Genomic DNA, 14,249 nt, shown 5'->3' with positions numbered 1-14,249 from the left:
TATCAGATCACATAGCAAATATAGTGCACCGTACATCTGCACTAGATCACACAACAAGTGTAATGTACCCAAATTCCATACATACACACACTGATTATACATTTCACACACGACATGTGTACACATATATTAATACACACACATATATTATATAACATACCATATATATATATATATATATAACATACCATATATATATATATATATATATTCACGCATTTGTTCTTATCAGTTATGTTCTTATCAATTATATTTTTATTAATTCATATCTTATCTATCGTATATTTTTATATATACATACACACACATGCGTAACAACATAGATATATATACACTATATAGATACACACAAATATAAATTAGACACACTAATTATATTTATATTATAGTACATATACATTTAAACATTTATACATAATGCACTATACATATACACATTTACATAAACATATAATTTATGTCTCCGTACATAATACATATAATTCTTACCTATGGTATGGTTGAAAAAACTTTAGGAATCCTTTATGACTTAACCTAAAATCCTCTCGGAAATCTGGATATCATTTAGATAATTTTTTTCGTTTACAACGGAAAATATACGTTAATTTATTAATAATTTCAAAAACTATATAACACAAAATGAGGAACGAATTTTACTTTGAGACACGCAGTCTGGGTCGGTAGCGTCACCACGCGCTACCATATGCATGTCATCGAAAATGCCACGCATCAATACTGGGATCAATATCCGCAGCTGCGTACGGCGTACCAACAATATATCTGGTTGCTACGCTTCCTTTCTTTTCATCCCTTTTTTTTTTCTCTTTTCTTTTTCTTTTTTTTTTGTTTCTTTCTCTCTCTTTTTTTCTTTTCTTTTCTTTTCTTTTTTTTTCTTCTTCATCTTCTTCTTCTCTCTCTCTCTCTTCCTTTCTCTACCCAACCATGATTCTTCTCTCTCTTTTTCTCCTTCTTCTTCCAACCATGCGTCATCGCATCGCATAACCTGCGTAACCCTCCTCCTCTTACTTTCTCTATTGGTTGTGTCGTCGTGTAATGTAACGAAACCCAGCTCTTCTTTACATCTTCGTCGTCATTCCCTCTCTCAGCTGTGAATTTCCTCTCTCACTCCTTCTCTCTTCAAGCTGCTCGACCCTTTCTCTTTTTTATCTATTTTTTTTTCTTTTTTTTTTGTTATTAATTATATATATATATATGACCACGTATTTTCTTCTTTTGCTTCCAGATTACACTATGGGTTCTTCTTTTCTTTCTTTCTTTATTTTTTTCTCTTTTGTTTAATTATATATATACATATACATATATATATTCCACATGTTTTGAACTTTTTTTGTTTTCCTTTTTTCTTTTCCTAAAGGTGTACGCCTCTAGGCTATCCTCCCTTTTTTTTATTTTCTATTTTTTAATTTATAATTCATTGTATATATATATTTTTATTTTTTTTTTCTTTTCTCTTGTACGTAGCTGGGCACCAATTGGGTATTACAAATCTTCCTCCTCTTGCACGTCAAGGAATTAGAATCACTCATCTCCCTACTTAGTAAAATGTTTCTTGTTAGTAGGGAATTTTTCTCTTACTAAGAATATGTTTATCTTTGTTAGGGAATCTCTTTTACTTGGAAAAATTTCTCTCGGGTGGGAATTTCCTCTCTTCCTAAGAAATTCGATCTTTTAAATTTTTATTTGCAAAAAACTTGATCATGTCCACAGATACTATACTTGATCTTAGCCAAAAGGCTAATTATTTAAAGGGGTGTTTGTAATATCCACATAAGAAAATAAATAAATAAAATTGGAGGTTGGATGTAAATGAAATTTTTTTAAAAATTTGGGACTTTTAATTAATTTTAGGAATCTAAATAAAAGTATGAAAGAAAAAGGGGGGCAAAAACATAAATAAAAAAAGTGAAAGGGGCCAAAGGAAATTAGAAAAAATGGACAGCCCAAATTAGATTGCTGGAGGAGATCGAATGGAGAAGATTTAAAAGAAAACGAATGGCTCATATCAAGTCATGAAGATCCAATGGTTGAGGGAACAAGTATATAAAGGGAAGAGATTAGGGTTTTCTCTTTATTTTGAAGAGTAGCTGAAAAAGAGAGAAGGAAAAGAGAGAGGAACAATAGAGGAGAGAAGGAAGAAGAGAGGGTCGCGCGGGGAAGCCGATGTAATAGCCCGAACATCAATATCGGTGGATACGGACGTTAGCACAATATTTTTAACTAGTGGAACAGATAAATATTAAATATGCAGCAAAACTATACTATAATACACATATCTTGTGACTAGATAATTATTTATTTATACATAATTGAGGCATTTAAATTAATTTATAAATCTAAAATAGAAACTAACAAGGTTTTCTTCGTCATCTTTTTTTAATCTTTGACTTTCTCTGACCTGAATGTGGGTGAATTGTGATGAATTTTACGAGCTCAGTAAGAAAAATGATTGTATAACAGAGACTTATATATTTATATATTTATGCAATATATAAAATATCAAGAAAGTGTCAAACAAAACATCATAATCAAAATATACAATAAAATAAATCATCACATGAAATATATTCTAATTCTCACTCTTCTAACCTAATTTTTATTCTCATTTTCAATCACACTTATGGATTCACAGATTTCTCAAACCAAAATGGATTTACTCACACACACATATCACTCTACTCAGATTTATAATTTCACATTATTTAGTCTTGTAAAGCTTAATTAGGTTACCAACGCACGATGCCGTTTATATCGTCGTCTAGAAGAGGCAAAATGGATCTCTCCATCGCATGGATAGCGCACACACACAAATTTTACAATGGCCACAGCAGGTACGTTTGCTATGTGACTACTCACAAACACCTATCCACGTCCGAAATAGGTTTCAAACTCTATCCATGTGCAGGTTGACTATGCCCGCTGAACTTCAACCACACACACACCCTCCCCTCCTCGATTCAGACTAAACGAGTAGGTATTTAGGGGTCCTTACACTCTACACTCTTTTCAAATCTTTCTCATTTTTAATTTACTTATTTTCTATCTAATATCTTAATTTCTGTACATAATTAAATACAAACACGTATACAAAATACACAATATCATTACGCACATCAGAACTTTACATTTTAAAACATTTTCTAAATCATCCTGTACCAGAAGCTAGCACAGGATACTCAGATTTTTCGCGTAACTGTACTAGATCACACAGTAAGTACAATGCACTGTACATCTGTATCAGATCACACAACCAGTGCAATGTACCCAAATTTCAAACGTATACACACTGGTTATAATATTTCACATGTATAACACATATATATACATTTTAATACACACACATATATATTACAATGCAAACATGTATCTTCACTACATGTCTTAAATAAAATATATATTTATATTTATATACACACACACAATTTCTACAGATACATACGCATACGTTCGTACTTCAACACGTACACACAATCACACACAATATACCATACACATATTTATTCAAGCATTTGGTTTTATCAATTTTGTTCTTATCAATTATGTTCTTATCAATTCATATCTCATTCATTGATATTTTTATCTACACACACACACACATGCATAACAACGTTGATATATATACACTATATAAATACGTAAAAATACAAATTAGATATATTAATTATGTTCATATTATATCACACATAATGCATTATACATATACACGTTTATATAAATATATAATTTATGTCTCCTTACCAAAAACACACAATTCTTACCTATATTGTAATCAAGAAAGCTTTAGAAATCCTTTCTATCTCGATCTACGGTCCTCTCGAAAATTCAAATACTGTTTGGGTAGTTTTCCTCGTTTATAATAGAAAACACATAGATTAAATTATGAATAATTTTGAAACTATATTATGCAAAATGAGGAATGAATTTTACCTTCGTACATGAAGTCCCGGTCGCCAACATCACCATGTGCCATCATACCCATGTTACCGAAAATGCTAGTGCTGATGTTGAATCAGCACGCGTTGTCGCATGCTGCGCACTAATATTATATTTGGTCACCACCCTTCCATTTTTCTTCCTTAATTTAATTTTTTTCTTTTTTTTTCTTTTTTTCTTCTTTGTTTCTTCCTTTTTCCTTCCTTTTTCTTTTTTCTCTTTTCCTGTACTTTTTTTTTTCTTCCATCTTTCCCGTAACTCCTTTTCTTTTCTTTCCTTTCTTTTTCTTCTTCTTTTTTTTCTCTCTCTCTCTCTCTTCTTTCTCTCTCTACCCGACCTTGATTTTTCTCTGTCTTCTTCTCTTCTCTTTTTTCTTTTCCTTTCTTCTTCTCTTCTTCTTCTTCTTCTTCTTCTTTCTTTTCTTTTTCTTCTTCCTCTTCTTCCCGCGACATCTCCCCTTCCGTTGTATCCCACCTTCGCGACTGCTGCTCACTCCTCCTCCTCATGCAACTTAGGTTCCTCCCCTCACTCCGCTCGCTCAGCCTCGATCCTCACTCAGCTCGATCTCCTCTCTCACCCACTTGAACTCATCTCTCTTCCTCTCTTCCTCTTTTTTTTCTCTTCTGCTATTTCAATATATATATATATACATATTTTTGCCTTATTGTTTGTTCTCCTTCTCTCTACATTCTTTTTTTCTAATTAATTAATATGTATTATATTTTTTTTTCTTTTATACCCAGCTGGTGCACCAGCTGGGTATTACAGTCGAGAGGAAGAAAGAATGAGAGGAAAGAAAGAGGGAGTTTGGAAAGAGGAAAGGAAAGGAGAGAAAAAAGAGGAAAGAGAAAAAAAAATTGGAGTGGCCGAGCGAAAAAGAGAAGGGGAGCCAAAGAGCGGCTGCTGAAAGGGAGGAAGAAAATAAGAGAGGGGCGGAGGTGGGAGAGGGTAGAAGTCGAACCAAAAGGAAGAAGAAAGAAGAGGGAATGGCCCGAGACGCTGTGTGACGGTGGAGACCGAGGCAAACAAGGTAAAGGTTCGTTCTTTTCCTCTTCTTTTTCCTTATTTTCCCTTTAATCTATTTCTATTTTACACTAACTGATTTTTAGGTGTAAAAATCATCATTCCAATCGCAAGCACGCAAACGAGCCATAAGGTGACCAAAAGGAGGTGACTGTGAGCCAAGTTGATACCAAATCGCCCACGCTGAAAGGTAAACAGTTTTTTCATGTTTTGATGGTGGTTGAGCGGCGATGTGGCAGGGTTGGTGTCGGGTTAGCTACGCAGGCTCGGTCGGGCCACCCACCTGTATAGGAACTGAGGAGGTTTCCTTGAGAATGGGGAAATCCAACTGATGCGGGAAGCCAAAGGGTGTTCCCAAAGAATGAGAACCCGATCTACCATTTTGGGATTCTGATTTGCTGTTCGAGAAGCTGAAAAGTTTTCATCAGGAAACGAAAATTTGATTCACTGTTCGAAAAGTTGAAAAGTCTTTCTCGAAAAATGTGAATTTGATTCACCGAACGGGAAAAAGAAAGGTTTTTCATATACGGATCCCGATAGTTTTGGGAATTCCGTTGGGTAATCATTGGAATTTATAATTTAATTAAATTAATTTTTAGTATTTCAAAGTATTTTAATTAATTATGTCGTGTATATAGAAAAATTTGGACATTTAGGTGAATTCAGAAAGATGTGTTGGAGTGTAAGTATTTTTAAATCTCAACCGGGTTGAATTTCAAAATGTGCATTCATTTTATAAAAATTATGAATTTTGAAATTTAAACAGATGTCGGTCCAATTTCGATGAAAAAATAGAACTAAAATTATGATCAATAAACCTAAGCAATTAGAACTCTATGAGAAGATGAAACTAGAAAACAGACCCAATTGACTGAGAATTATTTGAACTGAGTTATTTGAACTGATGAAATATGAAATTGAAAAAGAAAATTCCTAATTAAGGAAAATTTGAAAAAGAAAAAAATAAAATAAAAAGATAAAAATAGAAAGGAAAAGAAATAATTGATGTTAAAAAATGATCATCTAAACAAATTAAGAATTTTGGAATGAGAGGGTAGGAGTGAATAGGGTAAGAACCCTAAATACCTTATCGTTTAATCTGAATCGAGGAGTAGAGTGTGTCTGTGACTGAAGTTCAGTGGGCATGGTGAACCTGCACATGGATAGAGTATTAAACTTAATCTAGACGTTGATAGACATTTATATGAGTATGGGTCACCTAGCAAATGTACCTGCTATGACCATTGTGTGATTTGTGTGCTATGCTATCCATACGATGGGGGGATCCATTTCGCCTTTTCTCAATAATGACATAAATAGTATCGCACGATGAAACCTTAGAAATGACCTTTCGAGTGTATATGTGATCATTTTTTTTTTGTGTGTGATTATGTTTCGAGATGATGAATGATATTTGAATGTATATATGACTTTCGAGAGTAGGTGAATATATATTTGAGTTTTATATATGATATTTGAGAGAATTCATAAGATCGATCAGAGATATTTGAAATAATAAAAATAAAAACATGAATTTTACACTAAAATATTTTTATTACTTTTGTTTCTTACCATGTGTTTTGCATGAAATTTTATCTGGATTGAGAGAACGAGAATATTTTTTGAGTTGGTGAAGCTAATTAAATTTCACTCTGATATTTTTCAGATGAGAATGAAGAGCTAGTACCGCTACTACATGAGTAGAACCTGTAAAAAAGATTTTTGTTATTATATATTTCGTACATATTCAAAAAGTTTTATTTTGTTCTATTATACTTTAAATTCTGACATCATGTTTTGTTTATATAGTTACTATACATATCACATTGGATGGTAGTTTGTATTATTATTTTCTTATTTACGCATGTATATATTTGATGAGTCCACTACATGAATTGACAAGAGCAAGATGTGCGCCTATATCGAGTACCAGGGCGTGACAACGTCTTTGATGCCTAATTATTTTTATATTTTTCTTAGTGTAAAGGAGTTAATTTATTTTTTAAAATTTATTGTGGTAGTGATTCTGTTATCAGCATACATCTTTAGAGAATTGGTTTTCTTTTTCTTCGAAATTTAATTTCATAAGAGCGGTTATTTAAGAACTTAGGTTCTAATGAAGTGGTGATGTTATAACGTTTCCATTTGGTGGAAACATCTTTAATGAAATTGTACTCATATTTCTTTTTTTTTTTCAATTTCATTTTGTTGGATTAGTTTTTAAGGCATGTTTCTCTATTTGTGAGTTTAAATGGGACAATGCTTTATTCAGATTTTCTTAAAAACAGTTAGTATAGATAGAAAAATATTATTTCATCTAAAGCCATATCAATCATTAAATTTCATGTGTCTAATTTAATTCATTGGTTTTCTAACTTCTAAGAATTAAAGTATGATTTGTTGAAATGAGATTAGAGAGTTACGAATTTGGTGATTATTTTTAGAGGTGATTAGGAATTCTTTAAGTAACAGATTTAATCATTAGATTTACTGCAAACAATTACGTTTAGTTCTAATTATCGCGAACACACTATAAGTTTCCAAGAATTCTGTGACTTTTCTTTGTACAGTCTTAAGTTACGAGTCACCATTTTGTCACCCCATTAATTTACTCTTTTTGGTTTAAAGAGAAAAAGTACCTAGGTTTGGTTATTATGATTCATCACGCTTCTGCTGCACTACTTTTATGAGAAACGCATTGAAAATTTTCCAAATAGTTCGATGTGAGGATAACTACTATGGCTATACCACCTCACCCACATAATTTTTAGAAGAGTACTAGAACTCATAAAAATGAAGATTCTAGTTAGGCATTGTTAGATTTTAGTTTTTAGGATGGCATTTTATTGTTTTTAAAGATATGATTATTTGTTTCCCTAAGATTTGGCACTACTATCAAAGTCTCTAAACGATGTTAGAAAAGAATTTTAGAATAGTGAGGGTATTTGTTTTCCCCAAGGGATGTAATGAGAATTTTTAGAAAAATTAAATCGTTATTTGGTTCCTATCAGCCTAGGGTTTGTTATATGGAGTGTATCTATTTAGGGTTTCTCTCATTTTGAAAATTTCTCCTTACTGGAAAAAATTCTCACTCGAATGATTTTCTTTCTACTTAAAGGATTCTCTTATTTATAAAATTTTGCTCTTGTTCAAGAAATCTCCCTGCTAGGACTATTTTTTATCTTTATTTTTTATTTTTTTAACTAAGAAATCTTCCTGCTATGTGGAAAAATTTCTCATATTAGGGAATTTTCTTTATTCTAAGGGATTCTTGTCGTTCGGGAACCTCCCATCTGAGGGATTTTTGGCGCCATTTTGGGGACTTCCACTTAGATGGGAAGTTTTCTCCCAATTGAGGCATTGGTTCCAAATAGAAAAGAGTTTAGTCGCTGTCATTTAACTCTACGGGGTCAATAGGTCAATAAAAAGGTTAAGGCTCTGATGATTTTTTTCAACACTTGTGGAGTTCAACGGTAGTGATTAGTTAAGTATCATCGTCTGTTAACTTCAGGTTAAAACTTTAGTTTGTATAGTCTTAAGTTTGTTATAAAGTAAATTATACGATTCCTATCGTTAGGTTTGTTGAATACCGTTCTCTTATTTTCCATAGTGACTAATATTTCAGAGAAGGTCCAAAGCATCTCTTAAAGGTCATTCTTCTGAGTTCTATAGGTCTTAAACCTCCTAAAGTTCCTATGACTCATGTCACAAGGGCTGATTCCCAGAAACATATGCTTTGATACCACCTGTAACAGCCCAAACCTCAATATCGGTATATATGGACGTTAGTACAATATTTTCAATTAGTAGAACAGATAAATATTAAATATGCAGGGGAATTATACTTTCATACACATTTTTTGTGACTGGATAATTATTTGTTTATAAATTAAGGCATTTAAATTAATTTTCAAATATAAAATAGAAACAAATAAGGTTTTCTTCTCCATTTTATATTGATCTTAGACTTCCTCTGACCTGGTGAATTAGGATGAGTTTCACAAGGTCAATAAAAAAAATTAAATAATTTTAATTACGTACATACATTCACATAATATATAAAATATAATAATATTTATCATTAAGAAAATATCAAATAAAACATCACAATCAAAATACACAACAAATATTAACGAAAATTTATCTTAACTTTTTTTCATTATGTTCTAATCGTATTCCTATTTATTATTTCTGAAATCTTATACTTAATTCAAATCATTCTTTTCTTATTATTCATATTCTTCTTTCTAATATTTTTTTTCTCGAATATCACATATTCATTTGTATATCACATCTATTCTCAAAATATCGCAATATACTCAAGATATTATATTTAAAATTTTATCGCACGATAATATTTATATCGTTATCGAATAAAGACAAAAATGATCCCCCATCACATAATAGAACACACAATTTCACATTGACCACACGAATTAGATTTCAAACATTATCCACGTATAGGTTTATTATATCTGCTGAACTTCAGCCACTACATCTCCGTCGTCGTCCCTCTCTCCGCTGTGAGTTTCCTCTCTCACTTCCTCCCTCTTTCTTTAAGCCGCTCAGCCCTCTGTCTTCTCTATCCGTTTTTTCTTCTTTCTTTCTTTCTGTTACTTAATTATATATATACATATATATATATTATCTATGGGCACATGTTTTCTTCTTCTGCTCCCAAAGTACATTGTTGCTTCTTCCTTTCTTTATTTATTTATTTTTTTTTCTTTTGTTTAATTATATATATATATATATAAATTCCACATGTTTTATTTTTTTGTTGTTTTCCTTTTTTTCTTCTCCCAGGCGGCGTGAGCCTCTAGGCTATCCTCCCTATTTTTTATTTTCTATTTTTTTAATTTATAATTAATTAAAAAAATATATATAATTAATTATATATATTTTTTCTTTTCTTTTGCACCCAGCTGGGCACCAGCTGGGTATTACACACACTCTCCTCATAATTACATAATTATCTGTTGTTAATTAACTTTTAATCTGAGTCCGACTTTTTCAACCCAAGAAAAGGTACAAATACCCATCGGCTGGATTTGCATAATTATACTATTAAGACATCATTTGAGTGCTTAGACACTTGTTATGCTCATCACAAAACGACAGCGTATCCTTACTACTCTCCTCCGCCATCACCTCCGCCTCTTTCTCCTCCAACTCCGTTAACCAACCTCCGCCCGACTGCCTGAACCTTCAAGTTTGGTTAGCCAAACTCTATCCCCACTGACCGTTTATAGATTTTAATTGTTTGATATTTAATGATATTCTATAATTACACAATAAATATACAATTATAAAAATATAATAATGAAATTCTAGCCACCCTGTGATGTACGTGTCCGGAGGAAATTGAAGGTAGTAAATGAGGGCAGCCAGAATAATGGACTGGTCCATTTTGATCAACGATCAAGTCCAACTTGGTTTATCTGGTCAGGCCTCTATTAAATGCCTGACCACCTGTCAATCAGTTGATCATGACTCCTGACAAATTATTCACCAACCACTCGTACAAATCACCACCACTTTAAAATCATATTATAATATAATAATCTCTTATCGAGGTTTATACTGTGCTCTCCAAATTCAAATCAATATAATGAGTGTACTTTAGTCAAAAATTGAGCATGTATGTATATATATATATATAAATATATTAAAAGATATCATAATTTATATCGGACGAAATTATTAAATTAATTTTTAATATTTTTATTATTATAATTTAGTTCTTGATACTTTATGTTTGTTTAACAATTTTAATTTTAATTTATTTTCTAAAAAAAACAGTTTAAATTAATAAATTATATTTGGAGATTTTAAAAAATAACTCAGTTCACACAAAATAAACAACTCATATTTAAAAAAGTCCTTCATCTTTTTAATTATTTTGAAATTTAAAATGGATAAAAGTTTGTAAATATTGTTTAATTATTTAAATATTTTCTTTTTAAAAATAAATTTTTGATATAGATAAAAAAAAAAATATTAGGCATCAAGTTGCAATTAAAAATTTTATTATGAAATAAATTGTAATAAATTTAAAACTTTGCTGGCTAAATTTATTTTTAAATTACAAACATATTAATAAATGTGCTTTTTAAAAATATTTCGGAAAGACTTTTGGTAGGAGTAGGTGAAATAACTTGTTCTTTTTCTCTCTATTTAATTTGTATTTCGTAATTTCTTAAGAGGAAAAAAAAAATTGGGATTCATATTCTTATTTCCTAACAAATCAATTCTACCACCGTACCTACTCAAACCTACAGAATTGTTTTTTTCGCCATAATAATTATTGTCGATAATAACTCGTGTCCAATATCACCTCACCACCCTGCAACGCTTTTCTGAGACATCTGGAAACTTTCATCGATCTGATCAATTTCCAGTCTGTATATACATGCATGTACGTATATATATATATATGTATATATGTATACACTGTATATTGGGTTGCTTGGGTCATAGAAGGATCTGATTTTTCCACCTCATTTCAGCACATGTAAATTAATTGAACGAACAGTATTATACTTAGGTATAGATGATTATCAATTATTGTACTATCGTGTCTCACCAAATATAATACACGTATGACATTTTTACACCACTTATTTATACAGACACACAAACACACACACACATGAGGTGATTATCGATTCTCACCCACATGATGTTAACAATGCGCCTATTGGTGATCCTTTTTATAATATAATATAAGATATGATACAATGAAAAGGATATCCAATTGCCCTGTTCCCTACATGCAGGTTGGCTCTTGCTAATTCTGATCTTCTTATTTATTGATTGTTTGGATCGGATGCTCATACCTGGACTCAATTAATTCCGTTATATATTCTTTCCTCTTCGCCATATGAAATCCCATTGGCCTCCCTATTTTCAATCTTACCTTCCACGTATATTTTATATTTACTTATATTACATGCATACGTATACATATTCACTTTAAAAAACGAGCTACCAATCTGTTTCTTGTCAGACATACACACCGTATTCATTATTCACATTAAAAACCGAGCTACCTATTTCTGTTTCTCATCAAATATACACACCCCTATATAACGCATCTCGCTTCTTCTGTCACATCATTTGTGTAATATATGTACTCTTCTCTACATCCACCAGAAATTACAGATCACACACAGATCCATACATACATCTAATAAATATTATATATACATATGTACTACTACTAGTTTGCGTTGATATAGAAATGGGTGCGAGCGTGAAAAGAGCTCAGTTAGTCCTAAATATCATCCTTCTTTTCATTGGTGGTGGGGGTTCTCCTCTCCTAACACGTCTTTACTTCGTCCGTGGCGGAAACCGAGTCTGGTTCTCAAGCTGGCTCCAAACAGCGGGCTTTCCCATCCTTCTCCTCCCTATCGCCATCTCCTACTTCAGCCACCGCCGCGCGAGCCAGAACAGCTCATCCCCAGATGGTCATGTGAACAAGTTCTTCATGAACTATCGGCTGTTCTTTGCCTCTGTGATCATAGGAGTGCTGACGGGCCTCGACGATTTTCTAATGGCAAACGGCATGGAGCGCATTCCAGTGTCGACTTCGGCCCTGATCTCTGCCACCCAGTTGGCTTTCACGGCGGGGTTCGCTTTCCTGTTAGTGAGACAGAAATTCACTTCTTATTCAGTCAACGCCTTAGTGTTGTTGACGATTGGAGCGGCCGTTTTGGCTATGCACGGCAAAAGTGACAAGCCGGAGAATGAATCAACTGGGCAGTACATACTCGGATTTGCCATGATGATCGGAGCAGCGGCGTTGTATGGGTTTATCATGCCTTTCCTGGAGCTAACGTACGCCAAGGGTGGACAGGAAATAACGTACGCACTCGTGATGCAGATACAGATGGTGATATGTCTAATTGCTACTGGGTTTAGCACCATAGGAATGCTGGTTAACAATGACTTCCAGGTCTCTCTCTTTCTATGTATACATAGAACATAAAGCATTTCTTGATTAGCTGAAACATAAACACCATATAAATACCAATTATATGGTGGAAAATTTTCAGAGTTATGAACTCTTAAGTATTATTTTATTGGAAATACTAGGAACAAGAAAAATAGAGTAATAGAAAGATTTAATTTTTTATTTTAGTTGCGAAAAAAAAATCTTTAAGCAGACTAGCATATATAAACACTACCGCAACTTTTAAAATTATAAATGCATAATATATATATATATATATACTGTTTTTGTATGTATATAAAATGATAATATGAATTTCAGGCAATTCCAAGAGAAGCAAGAAACTACACCCTGGGAGAAACGAAGTACTACATGGTGGTGATTTGGAGCGCAATCGGGTGGCAATTTTCATTCTTAGGAGTAATAGGGATTGTTTTCTGCGCATCGTCTTTGCTATCTGGAATAATGGTGACGCTTCTAATCCCAGTAACTCAAATATTTGGTGTTATTTTCTTGCGAGAAAAATTTCAGGCAGAAAAAGGTGTTGCTCTTGCACTCTCCATCTGGGGCTTTGTCTCCTACTTCTATGGAGAAATCAAAGCTCTCAAAAACCCTAAAAACATTCCAGAAACCGAAATGTCACAGCCTTCAAATCCATTAGTATGAACCAGACTGTATGATATTCACTTGTATAAATTAATATAAATTATATTGTACAATTAGACAAAGTTATTAATTGAAGTGATCTCCCTAGCGCAGAGTAGTTGGGTATATTTAATAAGCCAACTTATGGTTGTATCTTTTTTTGTCTCTCTCTTTGAATACTAATTTAATAATTTATTCTAACTCTTTTTTTTCTTTTAATACAATTCTTACTTTATTATACCAATTAAGAAAAATGCATGATACAGGTTAACAATTATTGACCAATAATATTTTTAATAAAAAAATAAACAGTACAAATTAAAGCTTGTAAGTATAAAAGTAAATAGAGAATGTATGTTGAAGAGTGAAACCAGTGGAGTGCTGGAGAGACAGGTTGAGTGAAGGTGCGTGCTCGAGAGTCCGCTCATGCGTGTGAAAATATATATGTTGCGTGTGTATATATTTATGTATTAATGCAAACAATGTGCGTTTAGGGTTAGAACACAGGTTTGATTGTATGCGGGTGAGGGGTTGATACACATTTTGCACCCTCATATAAATTTTCTTTTTCTTCATTTTCGAGAAAAGAAGAGATTAAACTTTTTAGGCCGTTGATTTAGGGTTTCATCCTCTCAAAATTGTTGTCTTCTTTCTCTGTTTATTGATCATTTCTGCA

At 32.3% G+C, this 14,249-nt stretch overlaps 1 protein-coding gene and 1 long non-coding RNA gene across 3 annotated transcripts; both read left to right on the top strand.

The window, feature by feature from the left end:
* Positions 1-4,141: 4,141 nt before the first annotated feature.
* LOC148270459 (uncharacterized) lies at positions 4,142-5,575 on the top strand. 2 transcript variants are annotated; one of them, XR_015821056.1, is made up of 2 exons: positions 4,142-4,981; positions 5,061-5,575. It is a non-coding gene; the product is annotated as an uncharacterized LOC148270459 (long non-coding RNA). The 2 variants fall into 2 exon arrangements; XR_015821055.1 differs by having other exon boundaries at positions 4,142-4,987.
* Positions 5,576-11,962: 6,387 nt separating this feature from the next.
* Positions 11,963-13,774, top strand: LOC110816618 (purine permease 1-like). Its single transcript, XM_022044878.2, has 2 exons — positions 11,963-12,931; positions 13,250-13,774. The coding sequence occupies exons 1-2, from the start codon at positions 12,218-12,220 to the stop codon at positions 13,592-13,594; spliced, it is 1,059 nt and encodes a 352-aa protein (XP_021900570.1). The 5' UTR covers positions 11,963-12,217; the 3' UTR covers positions 13,595-13,774.
* The last annotated feature ends 475 nt before the right edge of the window (positions 13,775-14,249 follow it).

The sequence above is a fragment of the Carica papaya genome, chromosome 1 (assembly GCF_054855325.1).
Source record: "Carica papaya isolate Zhongbai chromosome 1, ASM5485532v1, whole genome shotgun sequence".
Classification (NCBI taxonomy): domain Eukaryota; kingdom Viridiplantae; phylum Streptophyta; class Magnoliopsida; order Brassicales; family Caricaceae; genus Carica; species Carica papaya.
The sequence above is the reverse complement of the archived record's forward strand: the minus strand, read 5'-3'. Positions and strand labels throughout refer to the sequence as shown.

Coding starts and splice junctions, on each gene's coding strand:
- LOC110816618 (XM_022044878.2), top strand. CDS start 12,218: ATGGGTGCGAGCGTGAAAAGAGCTCAGTTAGTCCTAAATATCATCCTT. Junction 12,932..13,249: donor TGGTTAACAATGACTTCCAG/GTCTCTCTCTTT, acceptor TATGAATTTCAG/GCAATTCCAAGAGAAGCAAG.